Source organism: Petromyzon marinus, chromosome 63, assembly GCF_048934315.1.
Source record: "Petromyzon marinus isolate PM22_M1 ecotype Great Lakes invasive population chromosome 63, UKy_Petmar_22M1.pri1.0, whole genome shotgun sequence".
NCBI classification, from domain to species: Eukaryota; Metazoa; Chordata; class Hyperoartia; order Petromyzontiformes; family Petromyzontidae; genus Petromyzon; species Petromyzon marinus.
The window spans coordinates 9,390,722-9,407,301 of NC_133729.1; the positions used below are offsets into that span (position 1 = coordinate 9,390,722).

A 16,580-nucleotide genomic window follows, 5' to 3' on the forward strand; every position below is an offset into this window, starting at 1 on the left:
GCAATATTTTTTTAAAATATTTTAATTATTTTATTGTTTCCCTTCTACGTGACTTTACCGAAAGAACCAAAATTAAATAAATCGTGATGCGGGCTGAGAAAATAACAAAACTCAGCACACTCGTCAACAACGTAATATATGTATAATCGGCGACGTTTCGGACAATGGTCCTTCTTCGTCGCAGATAGAGCCACGTGGGATAAAGTGGTTAAGAAGAGTTAGTTGGACACTGCACTTAATGCCATAAAGCTTGTTGAGAATGACATTTTTTAAATGTTGTCTGATGTCCAGTTTTTTCGAATGGGCATGCGAATCATTTAACGAATAGTTAGCGATTGAATACTAGACAAATCATTAATCAAAAGCATTCCTGATGAAACGCATTTATATTAATAAGGAAACGTTATTAAATGTTACTGCCAAAATGCATTGTGGGAAGGTTTGTTCTTGTGGGCGCCGCGGTGGCTATGAGATGTTAACTCCCTCGCCTTGTATACAAGAGGTCGTGGGTTCGATTCTGATCCGAATGCCTGTTGTATATTTGGAGTTTGCGTCTCTCTCATCATCATCATCACGGTGGCTATGAGATGTTAACTACCTCGCCTGGTACACAAGGGTCGTGGTTTCGATCCCAACCCTGACGCCTGCTCTTGTATATATGGAGTTTGTGGTGTCTCTCTCCCCTTGGTCGAGTGAATTTTTCTCCGTGTTCTCCGATTTTTCCCTCCACATTAAAAAAAACACGCGCTTAGATTATTTGGCTGCAACTATAATTTCCCACGCATGATGATGTGTGGCAAGGTCGGCTCTGAAAAAGAGCTAAAAGCTCAGTGAGCTTTTACCTGGTAAACAAAATAGTTACATTTAGCAGTGGCGTGAGGAATTTCATGGCTGCGCATTTACCCTTCAGCTGACAGTGTATGCATCATGCGGCGACTGCGTTTTTAAAGCCAATGGATGTCAAAAGCCGTAAACATTAAGCTTCATGAAATGACAAATGTAATTTACAAAACAGGTCCTTGCAGGGTGGGCTGGTAGGAACATTGGAATTTTTTTTACACCCAACAGCACGAGATTTCACTTCGTTAAAGTATTGAAAGGGGACGGACGGACGGACACATTAATCTATTGCAGGCTGGTACACTCAGTTTACAACTTCGTTCCTACCAGTATAATGCCCGTATATTTTAAGTCACAAAAGTTGGACAATTTGTTGCCTCCCCATATCTGTCCATTCACGTAAAAAAACACAATTCTTATTTTTTCACATCCATCAGCCACACGGCCTTCTGAGTGAAAACAATTAAGCATCGTTGGATGAACACACGCACACGTAGCATATATTTTTAAAATCGAAAACTGCGATTTATTTTATTTTCCATCAATACAATACTGACACTATACAGTAAAATAAAAAACCCTACTGTATATTAAAAAACCCACGTTATTATACCAACCTTAAAGTGTCCCACGTTCCAATGTTATTGGAGGTAAAGGTTACTCAGGCGATTTACACGGACGAATGTGAATTCAGACGGTGTCCACGAGGTAAAGTAATCACGAGCGTCGTTGTGGAAAATATAAATAACATAAATAGCAAAATATCAAATGATTAAACAATATATAAATAACAAAATAAATTTCGCCTCCTTCAGATCTCTCCCTCCATATAAATGAAACCCTCCCCCCGCAAGGCTTAGTATGTGTACAAAATACAAAAGGCTGCAATTGTGCCTATAAAATGACAACCCATTTTGTGAAGCCATTACCTGGAGATAATAATAGTGTATTTATATCGCGCTTGCTTCTCAAACTTTTGAAGGTCACCCAGTGGCAGCTGTTCCTGTGCGGCACAAAGCGACTCAGCAGCAAGCGGTCTGCCAGTAGGGAGCGATGGCCACTTGCCGAGTCGGGCTGAACGATTAATCGATTTCAAATCGAAATGGCAAATTGAAACAATGCGATTAGCAAATCGCAAAGGCTGCGATTTGAAAAGTCCTATTACTTCCTTATTGGAATTGCTTTATTTTTTTATTATAACGTTATTTATTTAACTTAACAATTGTTCTATTTAAATTAAAACATGAAATAAATACATGTTGGAAGCAATTAGTATATTTTAAGTTATTATCCTTGCATTAGAATGTATAGAAGCAGTTTATATTTTGATGGTATCATGTGGTAATGCTTCATCACATGTTTTAAAGCTATTACATAGTGAATACTGAACTGAAGCTTGACTTTTAATCGCAAATCAAATCGCAATGTCAGAAAATTCGCAATTAGATATTTCCCCAAATCGTTCAGCGCTATTGCTGAGTGCGATCCCAATTAAATAATTTGCAATGTAATGTTTCGACTTGGGGCAATTTGATACCAGCGACGCAATGGTAAACTCGTCTTGAATGAGCTCACGGGATCTTCGCCATACACTGTGAACAACCACATAGCACAGAGAGTGGTATGGGTAATACACACCGCACCGTTAACCAGGGCTGCCTGGCGTGTTCAAACCACGGAGCTCGGCAACACGCAGCGAATGCGCTGACACTGGGCCTTGTTAGCAAAAGCTTCAACCCTTGTTGCACGTTTCAAATGACCACCAAGTCATCTTCACACAGCGGCAGTATACTGCCATGTGTAACATTTCTCAAGTAGCATATATACAACACTGTAGCATTATTCTTCATGTTATACTGTTATTTCATTGGATGATAAAATAGTATATACATATTAAAATGACCATCATTAACAATTCTGTTATAAAATTACCTAATTAATTTTATTCAATGTTAATCAACTTTACTAAATACAATGTAGTGTGTTTATGTACCTGTGCAAAGAATAGCTCATCTCATAATTGCTTTTCAGGTGAGGCCATGTGATGACCGGCCACATTTTTGCCGTTAAAACCCTCCACCACCCAACACAGCGAAACAAATCAAATTTCCACATGTACAAGCGTTTAAACAATGCGCCACTTATTATTGATTCAACTCAATGGTAACTTAAAGAACAATTATTTAAGTCACCCGACACTGCGGCAAGCATCCTCAGGACAAGATCCACGAAGTCAGAATACAACTCAGGAAGTCAGGACGGAGGGTCTTATGCCACTCATTTGGCCAGATCATTACTTGGCCTTACCCCAAAAGCACCGATTAACCACATTAGCTGCGAAATCCTACTTGTTAAAATTGCAGTGTTTGTGTACCTGTGCAAATAACAGAAACAGGTACACACACACTGCGGTTTCCAAATGGCTGCACCGAGGGGATACTCGATTACCCCTTTCACTATCTCCAATGTTTTATGTGAAACGTCATTCAAAAACACAAACTCTACTTTTAAAATGTCAAAGAGATCCCAAGTCCACCTAAGCGATTCACGTGGTGGGGTGGGAGGCAGTGGGCGGGCGGGCGGGCACGCACGGCGACCCGAGGGTTCGCCGCGCAGTCCCCATTCCATGGTGTGGCTGAACCAACGACGCCGGCCACAAGCGGTCCCCCGCTTTAATGCGGTGCACATCACGCCCGTTCAGATGTGCTTCTACGGCCGCCTGGAACGCTCATCTTTCCAATACTAGGAAGCCACAGGAGCCATGCACTTTTAAATATAGATGTAAAAGTAATTTCTTTAGAACTACTTTTTTTGCGCAAAGCTCGTCACCCTTCCCCTGCACCTCAGATTAGCACGGTTGGCTACGTACGGTGCAAAGGAAGTTCAACATACACATCTGGCCTGAAAAAGGTATCGACACAAAACCCACGAGCTCTCCATCATCCCCAAGCCCCTGAAGAATCAAGCGTATGTGATGCCAGACGCAGCTTCATGAACCAGTCAGCTGCTGCTGTACATCTTGCGGTTGCTGCTGCCGTTGGAATAATCGTCAGCGTCATTTTGCAGAATGCGAATAAGACAAACATCCATAAAATAGCCTCCACCTCGTAAAACTAATTGAATTTACACATCCCATGCGGCACGCTTGGGAGTTTCCGAGGCACTTTAGCAAGCGCCATATACATGCAAGAATTATGACCTGGCATTTGGCTTCACAAAGTGGGTGCCCATTATTTCAGAGGACAAACTGAGCCTTTGTATATATTTGAAACATCCCATTCGCTACACGGCCTTCTGGAAGTGTTATTAATATTTTTAAGTGCAGGGCCAGATATGGGTAGGAGGAAAAATGTCTCCTTGTTACTTACAGTCTCCACGACCAAGCTGATCATCATTGTGTTGCGTATCATAGTTTGTGGTCGCTAAAGGAGCCATATTTAAACATCTGGCAGTTCACCAGCATTGGTTCAAGAAAGCCTTACTCTGCAGAGACATAAATCTTATGCTGAAAAAGCCACGTTCATTACCCCTTTAATAGAGATCATCTGCTCTTGGGCAGTGCATGCAGCCAAACTCGCAAGGTCATTCCGCTCACCTTTCAGAGGTCAAAATTCATTCAGTGACCGAGCATAATCCTTGTCTCCATAATAAAATCAGTTATAAACCCGAGCCTTAAGTTAGACAAGTGCTTGATAGACTTCAACACAGAGCCGTTCGGGTGATTGATGGTCCAGTACTCACCGATTCACTTCAATCACTTGCTCACGGTAGTCGGTCGTCTCCTTATCTTTCTTCTATAACTATTAGCGTGGTTGCTATCCTCGTTAACTTCACTCGTTTATTTCTCCAAACTATTTTGTTTAATCCACGCTGTGTTCAGCCACCATACTGCAGGTCACAACAGCTCACACAACACACTCACTCACCCACTAAACAAGCAGTAAATACTCACTCACCCACTCACCACAGTGCAGGTCACAACACTCACTCACTGACCAATTCACTCACCCGTTCAATGACCACACTGCAGGTCACTTCACTTTCCTACTTCCCTTGCACTGCTCCAATTAGAAATTCCCTCCCATCGTCTATTCCCAAGCTCTCAGAACCTTGTTCAATTAAAAACGTGTTAGCTCTCACCACTTACAACTCATGAGTGTTGTTTGTTGCTGGTCACTTGATGTGCAGTTGTTTTTGCACCGATTTCCATTTGCTTCATTGCCGTACTTCTATTGTTTTGCTCTCGTCATTTTGAGACTCATCCTGGTCCCTTGAGTTCTCACCTGGTTCAACAAGATCAACTTGACCTGTCGTTCTGAGCCTTGGGCTTAGCAACTGTGTTAAAAGAACCCTTTCCAACACTCGTTGTACACCTATACTTTGAAAGCGCAAGCAACACCATACCGTGGGTAAGCTGACACGTCTGAGTGTGTAGTCTGTGTAGAGTGAGCGTGGTGAACAATGTGTGTGTGCGTGTGTAAAGCAGTGGTGGCTAACCCAGACGAGTTGGTAGGCCACATTAATAGCCCTCCTTCACATCAGCAGGCCGCAAGTTTGACATCGTGCTCGTACACCAATCATGAACCCACGTGTCGCCCTAGACACACTGCGGGGGTGTCTAGGGCGTGTGCCAAAGGTTGCCTACCACTGGTGTAAAGTATGTGTGGTGGATAGTTAGTGTGTGTGTGGTGGATAGTTAGGATGTGCGTGTGAGTACAGCAAGGTGTGGAGTATACAGTACTGTCTGCTCCGTGGTTTCACATGAAGCAAGCGGGAAGCCTTGTGCCTTACCCCCCCCCCCCCCCACCGCTTCTCTACCCATGATGCTCGGTGTGGTATGGGAAGGCCGGAGGGACAAAGTGCTGCCCGTTCACGGCCGCCGTTGCTGCCGCCACCCTCTCGAGTGCCAGCAGGCAGCGCTCAGCGTGTGCCTTCAGCATGTTGGAGAAGCGGAAGCGCAGGCCGCAGCCCTCACACGCGTACGGCTTCTCGCCCGTGTGTGTGCGGCGGTGCCGCTTCATGTTGGGGCGGCTCGTGAAGCGCTTCCCGCACGCGTCGCACGCAAACGGCTTCTCACCTGCAAGACATGGCACACACACGAACACACAGATTGTACTTACTGGTACTCTACGCATCACACACTCTACACACACAGATTCGTACTGGTACTCGACACAACGCACACTCTACACACACAGACTTGTACAGATACTCGACACACCGCACACTCGACACACACAGACTCGTACAATTACTCTACACGCCGCACACTCTACACAAAGGTCCCCCGTATAGCCTGCTGTTAGCGAGCACCTATGAAGGCCGGCACGGCGGCCGCCTTTGTCTCCCCAGTGGCGATGTTTACGCATTGCACCAGGTACTCATTTGAGGCTAAGTTGATCTAGGGGAGGCCCAGGCCCAGTTCAGATAATCGTCACTGGTATTGCCCATGGGCGGGAATCAAAACTGGGTTGCTGGGTTCGAAGCCCAGCGCGCTAATTACGACACTACCGCACACTCTACACACCGCACTACACAAGATGCAAACTAGTGCTCGACACAGACACACTTGACACACACCCTACACGGCACACACTATCAACCATACACTGGCTGTGAGTAAATGGGTGGCCGTGTAAGTAAAATGGGTGGCTGTATTAGTGAATAAGTTACCATGTTAGTGGATGGGTGGCCTTGTAAGTGGATGGGTGGCTGTTTAGGTGGATGGGTGGCTGTTTATGTGAATGGGTGGGTGTGTAAATGAATGGGTGGTTATGTTAGTAACTGGGTGAATGGGATCTCACCTGTATGTACCTTGAGGTGCTCATCAAAGTACTGCTTCATGCTGAAGTCCTTCCCACACCACTGACACATGAACTCCTTGTGTCCCACGTGCACACTCATGTGGTTTCTCAGCTGATAGCGATACATGAAGCACTCAGTGCAGCTCTCCAGCTGCAATGACAGACACCAATCACTCATACATCCACCCAATCATTAACACTGCCACTCATTCACTAATACGGCTACACATTCACTCGTACAGCCACCCATTCACTCATCTGGCCACACATGCACTAACACGGCCAGTGGGGGGCAGCCCAGTCAAATCACCGACAGATGGGGTATATTTATTTTTTAACACGTCCCCAAATTCCAAGCGGCCAGCAAAAAACAGCACTATCAAGAGACGTAATCAGCAAGAGTTAACAGGTTTCTTAAATTGAGCAAGGTTATTGTAAGAACTTGGAAAAAGAGAGAATGGGAGGGAATTACCAAGTGCAGCAGTGCAGGGTATGAAGCAAAAAGCGAAGATTTGTGACCTGCAGTGTTGTGAGTGAATGCGTGGGTGACAGAGAGTGAATGTCTTGTCATCTGTAGTGTGGTGGGTGGGTGAGTATTTATGTGACATGCAGAATGATGGTTGAGTGTGTGGGTGCGCTACGAACCCGGAAACCCGAGTTAGATTCCCACTCACGGTCAACACCAATGACGATTATCTGAACCATTTCTGGGCCTCCCCTAGGTCGACTCAGCCTCAATTGAGTACCTGGTGCGATGTGTAAACATTGCCATAAGGGAGACAAAGGCAGTCGAGCATGGTGATGGCCACCTAACCCCTCGTGTGTCGTGCCAGCCTACATAGGTGCTCGCGAACAGCACTTGCACCGACAGTCTGTTAAGGCTATACAGGGGACCCATAATATAGGTTTTTTGTGTTAGATCGCGTAAATATAATGGGTCGTTAAAGCCGCCATCAATGTTGAGGATTTGCTCTCCAACACACCGGTGTGCTGCACTAGTAACGAATTGGCATGTTCTGTATACGGGACATACCTTAATAATTGGCTGTGTTGGGTGGTGGGGGGTTTAACGCCACATTTATATTTACGTGATCTAACCCAAAAAAACTATATTATAGACGATATTGGTCGCGAAAGACTACGTGTTAAACTATACAGGGGATCTTTGTTTTGACGTGACATGCAGTATGATGGTTGGCCAAGAGGCTGTTTGAGTGGGTGGCCGAGTTGTTGTAACTTGCAGCGAAGTGGTTGAACAGTGTAGCGAGTCAGTGAGTCAAATCTGGTAGACGACAAATTCCTTCAACATGAGTGGAGGAATCACTCGAGTGAAGTGCGTGGAGAGTTTCCTCCACGTGCGCTGTATGTGTGTAGTTGAACACGTAGCCAACCGTACTGACCCGGGGGTGCTCTCACACACGGCTCTCACCTTGCACTTGTAGGGTCGGAGCCCCGAGTGCTTCATGCTGTGCACCTTGAGGGACATGCTGCGTTTGAAGGACTTGCCGCAAGTCTCGCACGTGTACGGCATGTCCTCGCGGTGAGCTACGGGAGGGGAGGTGGATGACCGGCAAATCGAGTTACAAAGTTGCTCTCGAAAATATGTACGGTGTGTTTGTTGAACTTCTTTAGCACCGTACGTAGCCAACCGTGGTAATGGAAGGTGCGGTAAAGCCTCTCACACCCTGTTTAATATAATTAACACATTTCTTTGGTGATGTTGGTTTTTTTTGGAACTGCTTTTAGTGTTTAGTTTGTTGTCCTTCCCCCATACCTCCAATTAGAACGGTTGGCTACATACGGTGCCAAAGGAGTTCAATATACGTACATACACACAACTGTAGGGCACGAGCACACAAAACGAACGCACAACACATTGTTCCATAACACTGCGGACTTCTTCATGTGCCGATTTAATATTGATGTAGAGGGACGGTAATTTTACATTGAGGTGGCTAATGAGCCAGATGATTGCGTCAGGAGCAGCGGAGTGGTGAATCTTCGCTCCCGCGATGCCTCCTCCATATTTGCGAATTGGTCACCGAGTCGTTATACGCTCCGTGGTTCTGTTGTGGGTGGTGACCGCAGTCTTCGCACTCTGACCGGAGAGTTTATTTATTTATATATATACATATACAGGGGCACCACGGTGGCAAGATGTTAACTACCTTGCCTGGTATGCAGGAGATGGTGGGTTCGATCCCGACGCCTGTATATTTGGAGTTTGCATGTTCTCCTTGTGATCGGGTGGATTTTTCTACAGGTCCTCTGGTTTTTACCTTCACATTTAAAAACGTGCATTTAGAGTATTTGGCTGCTATATATTTCCACGTGACACTTCGTTGGGCTATCATTTATGGCCAAGTCGCTTCTGAAAAAGAGCTCTATGGCTCAGTGGGCCTTACGTGGTAAAATAAAAATCGTTGAGTTTAATTTGCCATCTGTGCATCAATATTAAGTATTTGCATCTGCTGCCATGGTTTGTGTGTGGATGCGATTCAGGGTTGTGGTCCCCTGAGCTTCACGGAAGACCGAATCCTGGAATCGTCTGCGTCGGGTCTTGGACGAGGAGGAGGTGTGTGACTTCTCATTAATCATATTAATATTTCCAAGCGTGATTTTGCACCTCTGTTTAGCACGGTTTGCTACGTACGGTGCGAAAGGAGTTCAATATACATGCATTAGGGTTGTGGAGCACTGTCGAAGGTTTAGGGCATGGGTCCTAAAGGAAAGACTTATATAAGAGGTGACGTATCGGACAATGCTGGCTCTCTGACACATCACATAGATGATGAAGGGCCAGAATTGGTTAGGCTTGCTTGAAATAATGCTGGTGAACTGTCAGATAATCTATTTTAGGCAAAGGCCCTCTGTGGTAGACATGGTTCCTGATTCAGCACAATACCTAGACAATAATTTACATTGTATATTTTCCACAATGGCGTGATTGGCTGTTTTGTGCCGTGTGTGTGTATATGTGGGGAGCGCTGGTGAGCGGACAGCGTATTGTGCTACGAACTTGGCGGCCATCCGAGTTTGATTTCCACTCATGGCCAACATCAGTGACAATTATGTTGTCACTGATGTCAAATGAGTACGTGGTGTGTAAACATTACTGCAAGGGAGACAATGGCAGCCAGGAGCGGTGGTGGCAAGCCACCCTCTCGTGTGCCGTGCTAGTCTTCATAGGTGCTCGTTAACAGCACTTGCCCCAAAAATCTGTTATGGCTATATGGGGCATCTTTGTCTTTATATATGTCAGGTCAGGCTGTGGACTCACCGACCAGATGTTTCTTGACCTGGGCCAGGGTGTAGAATTTCTTTCCGCAGATGTCACAGGCAACGTTCCTCTCTGCGGGGCTGTGCACAGTTTTCATGTGCTGCTGCAGGTACCACAGCTTCTTGAATGACTTCTCACATGTAAAGCACTGGGGGGAAAACAAAGATCCCCCATATAGCCTTTAACAGACTGTTGGGGCAAGTGCTGTTAGCGAGCACCTATGAACACTGACACAGCATATGAGTGGGTTGCCAGCACCACGCCCAACTGCCTTTGTCTCCCTAGTGGCGATGTTTACAACCCGCACCAGCTACTCATTTGAGGTTGAGTCAACCTAGGGGAGGCCCACAACCGATTCAGATAATCGTCACTGGTGTTGCACGGGAATCAAACTCGGGCCCCCGGGTTCACAGTGCATCGCGCTAACCGCTGCACCACTGTTCCGCACACACACAGAACCGTCCAAAGCAACAAACACAACAGATTAACTTTTTTTTAACAGAGATTCTGAAACCGTTGGCCGGTCGTCCTTCGACAGCCCGCACCTGGATGCTGCGCTCGCAGTCCGTCTGCCGGTGTAGGCCGAGCTCCTCCTCCCGCGAGAACCTCTTGGGACAGCGCTCACAGGCGAGGCTCCGCCGGTGCCCGGTAGCTAGGTGCCGGCGCAGCCGCGTCTCCCCACGCAGCACGCGGCCACACGTGCTGCACGGTAAGCGACGATTCCCCTCCTCCTCCTCCTCCTTCGTCTCCTTGTCCTCCTCCTCTTCCTCGTTCTTCTTTCTTCTCTTCCGACAAATCCTTTTCTTCTTTTCTTTCTTTCTCTCTTCCTCCTCAAGCCTGGTTTTTGGAGGAGGGGGCCCTGCCAGCCCCCCATTGCTGCTCGCTCTGTGACGAGGACGCAGCCTCCGCTCGTTGCCGAGCTGCTGCTGCTGCTGCTCTGCAGCCTCCTGCTTCACCCGCTCCTCCTGCTGCTCATCCTCCTGCTTCACCTCCTGCTTCACCCGCTCCTCCTGCTGCTCCTCCTCTAGCTTTACTTCGTCTTGCCCGGAGAGCAACGCCATTGGCTCAGAGACCTGGGAAACAGCAATGTGCGGTGGGGGGGACCAGGTTTCTGAGGTGCAGAGGATGGTTCATGGTGATGATGGATGGAGTGATAATGGTGATTGGTGGGGCGTTGTTGATGGGTGGGGTGATGAGTGGATTGATGGTGATGGGTGGGGGGATGACGGTGATGCTTGGAGTGATAACAATATTGATGGTTTGGGTGATGATGGTGCTGATGGTAATGGTTTAGGTGATGATGAGGATGGGTAGGGTGATGGTGATGGGTTGGGTTATGGTGGCGATGGGTTGGTTGAAGGGTTTGGTGATGTCAAACATAGAAACCTGGATGCATACAGAGTCATTACGCACCCTGTGGATCTCCTTACACTGGCGATGATGACAATGAGGCAGGATATAGTGACAGTGGTAGTGACAATGATCATATTTACAATTCAGATTTTACAATTTTAAAACCACAATAGGAATTTACATTGTGTCGAACCGACAATGGCAATAGTGTTGGTCTAACTGGTGACACTGATGACGGCATTGGTAATTGATGCTGGTCACAATCTGGATATACGGAGGTCTAATATACACATGTATTTGAAAACTACTGATGCCGATGAAAGGTGTTGCAATTGTGCTTTACAATTTGAATTCAGGGAATATTTAGACTTGCTCGACTTGCAATCCGAAGAATGTTGAATCAAATATCTTGGTGGCAAGGTTAACTCAAGCAAATTAAATGAAAAACCACATAGTTGTATGGAGCCTGGCCATGATTTTGGGAATGTAAAATTTCCACCACTGGCTCAGTGTTTCAGATGAGATGCACATAATCATTGCCCTGTTAGGTGATGGTATTGACGATGTTTGTCGAGCAAGGGTGTTCAATGCCTGAAGGAAGACTTACAGTGGTGCAGACAAAGCGGGGTGCAGGGCCCAGGACAAAACACCCCCCCCCCCACCCCCGATGCCTCAAGTATTACAACTGACACCGTGACATTGAAACATGGGGCTCCAAAAGCGCGGGGCACGGGACGGTCACCCAAATTTGCTGTACACTAGGGACGGCTCTGAGTGGACACGTGCAGGTATATCAAAGTACGTCAGACTGGCGCTTCTCAGGACACCAGACACGCACACCGGCACTTGTAAGAGTGGTTCCCTATCCCTATGCCATGATGTTTCTACCCTTATGTTCTGCAGCAGAACATAAGGGTTTCAAACCGGCACTTGTACATTCACATTTCCATCACTGGACACACACATGGTTATAAGCATGCAAGTCCATTTAATAATATTATTTTGAATTTAAGTGGTAGTGAATTTGTAACTGTTATTGTATTTGGGCTACAACACCAGCCGCACAAAAAAGTACTTGCTTCTTGCAAGTGATGCAAACCACTCTTTGTAATATATTGCACTTTGGTAAATCCACGCAAACGTTAATTACCTGGTGGAAGCTGTAGTGGGAATCGAACCGCTGGCTCCGTGTGAACAGGCTCAGAGGCCAGTGCCATGACCGCTAAGTGACGCTGTCAGTCCAGCAGTGACACATGCGGCTGTTGTAGTCGAGAGGGAAAATTCAAGTCCAAGTCCTTTCTCCACTGTCTGATGAAACCAGCCCATTTGATGGTGAAGGTTGCTTTTCCAAAAGTGGTCATGGCAATAATGTTGTGGTGAGACCAGCAAATTAGACACTGAAGGATTGTGGTGATAGTTATGGTGGTGGTGGTAGCGTTGTTGGCCATTGTACTATTGGTGATGTGTCATTGCGTTGGTGGTAAATGAGGCAATGGTTTTGATGGTGGTGATGGTAGTGGTATATATCTAAATGCGGAGTTGGCAACCCCAGAAAAACCTGAACAAAAAATCCCCTGAATGGGCCGATGGGCTGGAGACAAAAATCTCCCGAATGGGCCGATGGGCTGGAGACAAAAATCTCCCGAATGGGTCGATGGGCTGGAGACAAAAATCTCCCGAATGGGCCGATGGGCTGGAGACAAAAATCTCCCGAATGGGCCGATGGGCTAGAGACACAAACAAAAACAAAAGAGAAAAATGACAATGACAAAAGCAACAAAATGGAATAAAAACTCATATTTAACGCAAACATGTAGAATCAACTGAAAACTAATATAAACATATCAGCTTGTAATGTCCACTTGTAAATACGAATTTATGATTGATTTTTGGGTTAGGCCATGAAATATTGGTCAAATTTGTGTCTTAAAGACTCCTCCACCACCATGGCACAGCCAAACAAATTAAATTTTCCCCCGGTGTACAATCAGAATCATTATTTAAACTGGAGGAATCCAATGAGCTATGAAGCTCTTTTTCACAGATGTCCAGGAGCCAAACATTTTTATGCTCATCAGTAAGTTGAAGAATATTTAGCAATTACATGGTGTCAGGACTATTTCACTCATCAATCCTGTTGCTTGGGTCGGGGTCAGCGCTAGATTTGCGAATATCAAATTTCACAGGCACGAATAAAGAAACTTGCCAAAATGAGAAGCTGCATTCAGATCTTCACTCTAAACAACCGTACAACACAATACATTCATTTAACAAGTTAGAATGTTGTAAGGCTCGCCGTTTCTGTTTAAGAGGCATGGGAAACCAGAGATGCATGAAGGCAGCAGCCAAGCGGTGAGCCGTCGCAAACGATTGGCCAAGCTCTGCAGTCCTCTTTATATTAAGATGTTGTTCGTTAATTCATGAGGTTTTTTTTAACATAAAAACTAAACAATGTTTTACCAGGTAAAGCCCACATCTCTTTTTCAGAAGCCACGAATGATAGCTCAACGAAGCGGCTTATCAAGTGGAAAAACCGAAGGCCCTGGAAAAAATCCACGGGACATTGGAGACACGCAAAATCCAAATATACAACAGGCGTCAGGATCGGAATCGAACCCACGACCTCCTGTGTATCAGGCGAGGGAGTTTAACTCACAGGTGCGAGGGGGCACCGTCCTTTCCCACCCAGATGAGCATTAGCTATGGGAGGAAACCGGAGAACCCTGAAGACTCTCATGCAGAACAGGAGGGGGAAAGAACACCCAAACTCCACACCGAACGGGGCCAGACTCGAGAATCGAACCCAGGTGCCTTATCGTGCGGCACAAATGTTTTGACCACCGCGCCACCCTATGTATACGCGTCCAAGTGATTTCCTACTCAAATGAGCCCTGATGCGGTGCTCTCACCTCCTGTTCACAGTCCTGAACTAGTTGTAGGATCTTCCACGTTCCTACGGCGGGAGCGAGTCCGTCCAAATGACCACAAACAGTGGCGTGGCTTTAATCTATCGAACCAATCGAAAGGTTGCAAGGTTAAAATCCTGGTCAGGGTTTCACTCAGCCCAACATCCATTCGATACAACCAGCACCACTTTGTGTGAAGTCAAAAGTAGTTGTCAAATGGAAGTACTCGTCTCCGCCACAAGAACGTAGAATGTTTACCTGTGGCTCTGCAGGGGTGTAATTAGACGAGCACCAATGCCTCCACTGGTCACTTGGATACGATTCTCATGTGCGCATGCCCCCACTCCCGGCCGCCTTTGTTTCACAGCAGCGAGCGTCCCAACGCCGCGGGGTTTTTAAATCAGAGAGCGAATCTCCGTGAGAGCAACTCCGTTCCTCGCCGCAATTCCTCGCTCCCCGCTCGAACCTCCCCGCTCCAACCTCCCCGGCTCTCACCCCCTGCAACCGGCGCCTCGCGACGCCAAATCCGAAGCCCTAGAGCAGGGCCCGCAAAGCCAAGGCAGAGCGGAGTGGTGAGAGCAGAGAGAGTGGAGACAGCAGAGCGGAGTGGTGAGAGCAGAGAGAGTGGAGACAGTGGAGGGAGCAGAGAGAGCAGATAGAATGGAGAGAGCAGAGCGGAGTGGTGAGAGCAGAGAGAGTGGGGACAGTGGAGGGAGCAGAGAGAGCAGATAGAATGGAGAGAGCAGATAGAATGGAGAGAGCAGAGAGAGTGGAGAGAATGGAGAGAGCAGAGAGAGTGGAGGGAGCAGAGACAGTGGAGGGAGCGAGCGTTGACACAGAGAGTAGAGAGAGTGGGGACAGTGGAGGGAGCGAGCGTTGACAGAGAGCAGAGAGAGTGGAGACAGTGGAGGGAGCGAGCGTTGACAGAGAGCAGAGAGAGTGGAGACAGTGGAGGGAGCGAGCGTTGACAGAGAGCAGAGAGAGTGGAGACAGTGGAGGGAGCGAGCGTTGACAGAGAGCAGAGAGAGTGGAGACAGTGGAGGGAGCAAGCGTTGACAGGGAGCAGAGAGCGGACAGAGAGCGCAGAGAGCAGAGAAAGCGCGGGGATACCTCCTCTGCGGAGACGGAACCAACAATCGACTCCGTGGTGACGCGTGCACCACGTGCCGGATGCTCTCGAGCGCCATGTTGGTCAGGGGAGTCTGCGCTCAGCAATCGGGGGAGGGGGGGGAGGATTCGCGTCATGACGTCATCCACACGCGACGCGCAGTCCCGCGCGAAGCGGACGTTGGCGTTTTTAGCCCCTTGCCAACATGGCGCCCGCGTAGCCTCGTGGGCGAAGCGCGGCCCCACGCCCCACTGGGAATCTTCATTTCGACTGCAGGAGGAATCCGATGAGCTATGAAACTCTTTTGTCACAGGCGTCCAGGGGTGGGGGGTTATAACGTTACAATATAAAAACACGACAGGGGTGCAAAATATATGAAGGGTAAACAAATCACGTAAAAAAATATACAAATAAAACTAAACAATTATCTCACCCGTGAGGTTGGGTGGTTAAAACCGGTTTCCAGCGTAACCGGTAATCGTATGAAAAACGCTAAAACCCGGTTATGAGTTTAGCATACTTAAATATTTTGTTTTCAAATGGTTTTTTTTGGTCTAATCGCATAAAAAAATAACGCGGCACCCGCTTGAAACGGGATGTTAAAGAACCCGTGACGTCACCCATAAACGATGCAGCCCATTGTGTGCCGGTGTGTCATCGTCCAAATAGGAAAAATAAAGACCGCAAACGACTCAATTGGGATTAAATACCCCCCTCCGTCCCACACTGCTAAGACTTCACAGGACCCTCCTGAAAATGGGCCTTGGGACTCTTTTTCTGTGTCGTCTGCGCCTCGACAGGAAGCGAACTCGGAACTCAGGCGAGACCGGTAGAGGACTGGAGAGTCTCATTTGCAAGCGTGACCTGGGTGACCAAAATGATCCGTTACACAAACAATACAAAAGCGTCTCGTGTACGGATGTAGAACTTCTTTTGCACCATATATAGCCAACCGTGCTAATTGGAGTTGCGGGGGCAGGCTAACAAAACAAAAAGCAATTTTAAAGAAAACAGGTCCCTGCAGGGTGGGTTGGTAGGACAAGTCTCTGCGCTGTCTATTGCTGATTTTACACCCAACAGCACGAGATTTCACTTCGTTAAAGTATTGAAAGGGGACGGACGGACACATTAATCTATTGCAGGCTGGTACACTCAGTTTACAACTTCGTTCCTACCAGTATGAGTTTTCAAATCAATTCCTGCAGATGGGGCGAGCTGTCTGATGCTACCGAGTTGTTCAGAGATTCATACACATCTTTGCGGAACGGCAGCAGATGCTCAGCAGCTAA

At 47.1% G+C, this 16,580-nt stretch overlaps 1 protein-coding gene across 8 annotated transcripts; it reads right to left on the reverse strand.

The window, feature by feature from the left end:
• Nucleotides 1–1,341: 1,341 nt before the first annotated feature.
• LOC116955971 (uncharacterized) lies at nt 1,342–15,597 on the reverse strand. 8 transcript variants are annotated; one of them, XM_032977344.2, is made up of 8 exons: nt 14,442–15,283; nt 14,187–14,284; nt 12,428–13,004; nt 10,470–10,997; nt 9,925–10,072; nt 8,074–8,189; nt 6,645–6,795; nt 1,342–5,917 (listed from the first exon to the last, which is right to left on the reverse strand). In XM_032977344.2, exons 4-8 carry the CDS (start codon nt 10,983–10,985, stop codon nt 5,655–5,657), a joined length of 1,194 nt encoding a protein of 397 aa, XP_032833235.1. In that variant the 5' UTR covers nt 10,986–10,997; nt 12,428–13,004; nt 14,187–14,284; nt 14,442–15,283; the 3' UTR covers nt 1,342–5,654. The 8 variants fall into 8 exon arrangements, with proteins under 8 accessions (XP_032833235.1, XP_032833237.1, XP_032833239.1 ...); XM_032977346.2 differs by lacking the exons at nt 14,187–14,284; nt 14,442–15,283 and adding an exon at nt 15,294–15,429; XM_032977348.2 differs by lacking the exon at nt 14,187–14,284.
• Between the last annotated feature and the right edge of the window lie 983 nt (nt 15,598–16,580).

Bases quoted from the DNA above. Each gene is read 5' to 3' on its own strand.
- LOC116955971 (XM_032977351.2), bottom strand. From the start codon at position 15,428: ATGACGCGAATCCTCCCCCCCCTCCCCCGATTGCTGAGCGCAGACTCC. The intron at 6,796-8,073 runs GTGAGAGCCGTG...CTGTCATTGCAG, and splicing joins TCCGACCCTACAAGTGCAAG to CTGGAGAGCTGCACTGAGTG. The intron at 5,918-6,644 runs GTGAGATCCCAT...CATGTCTTGCAG, and splicing joins GCACCTCAAGGTACATACAG to GTGAGAAGCCGTTTGCGTGC.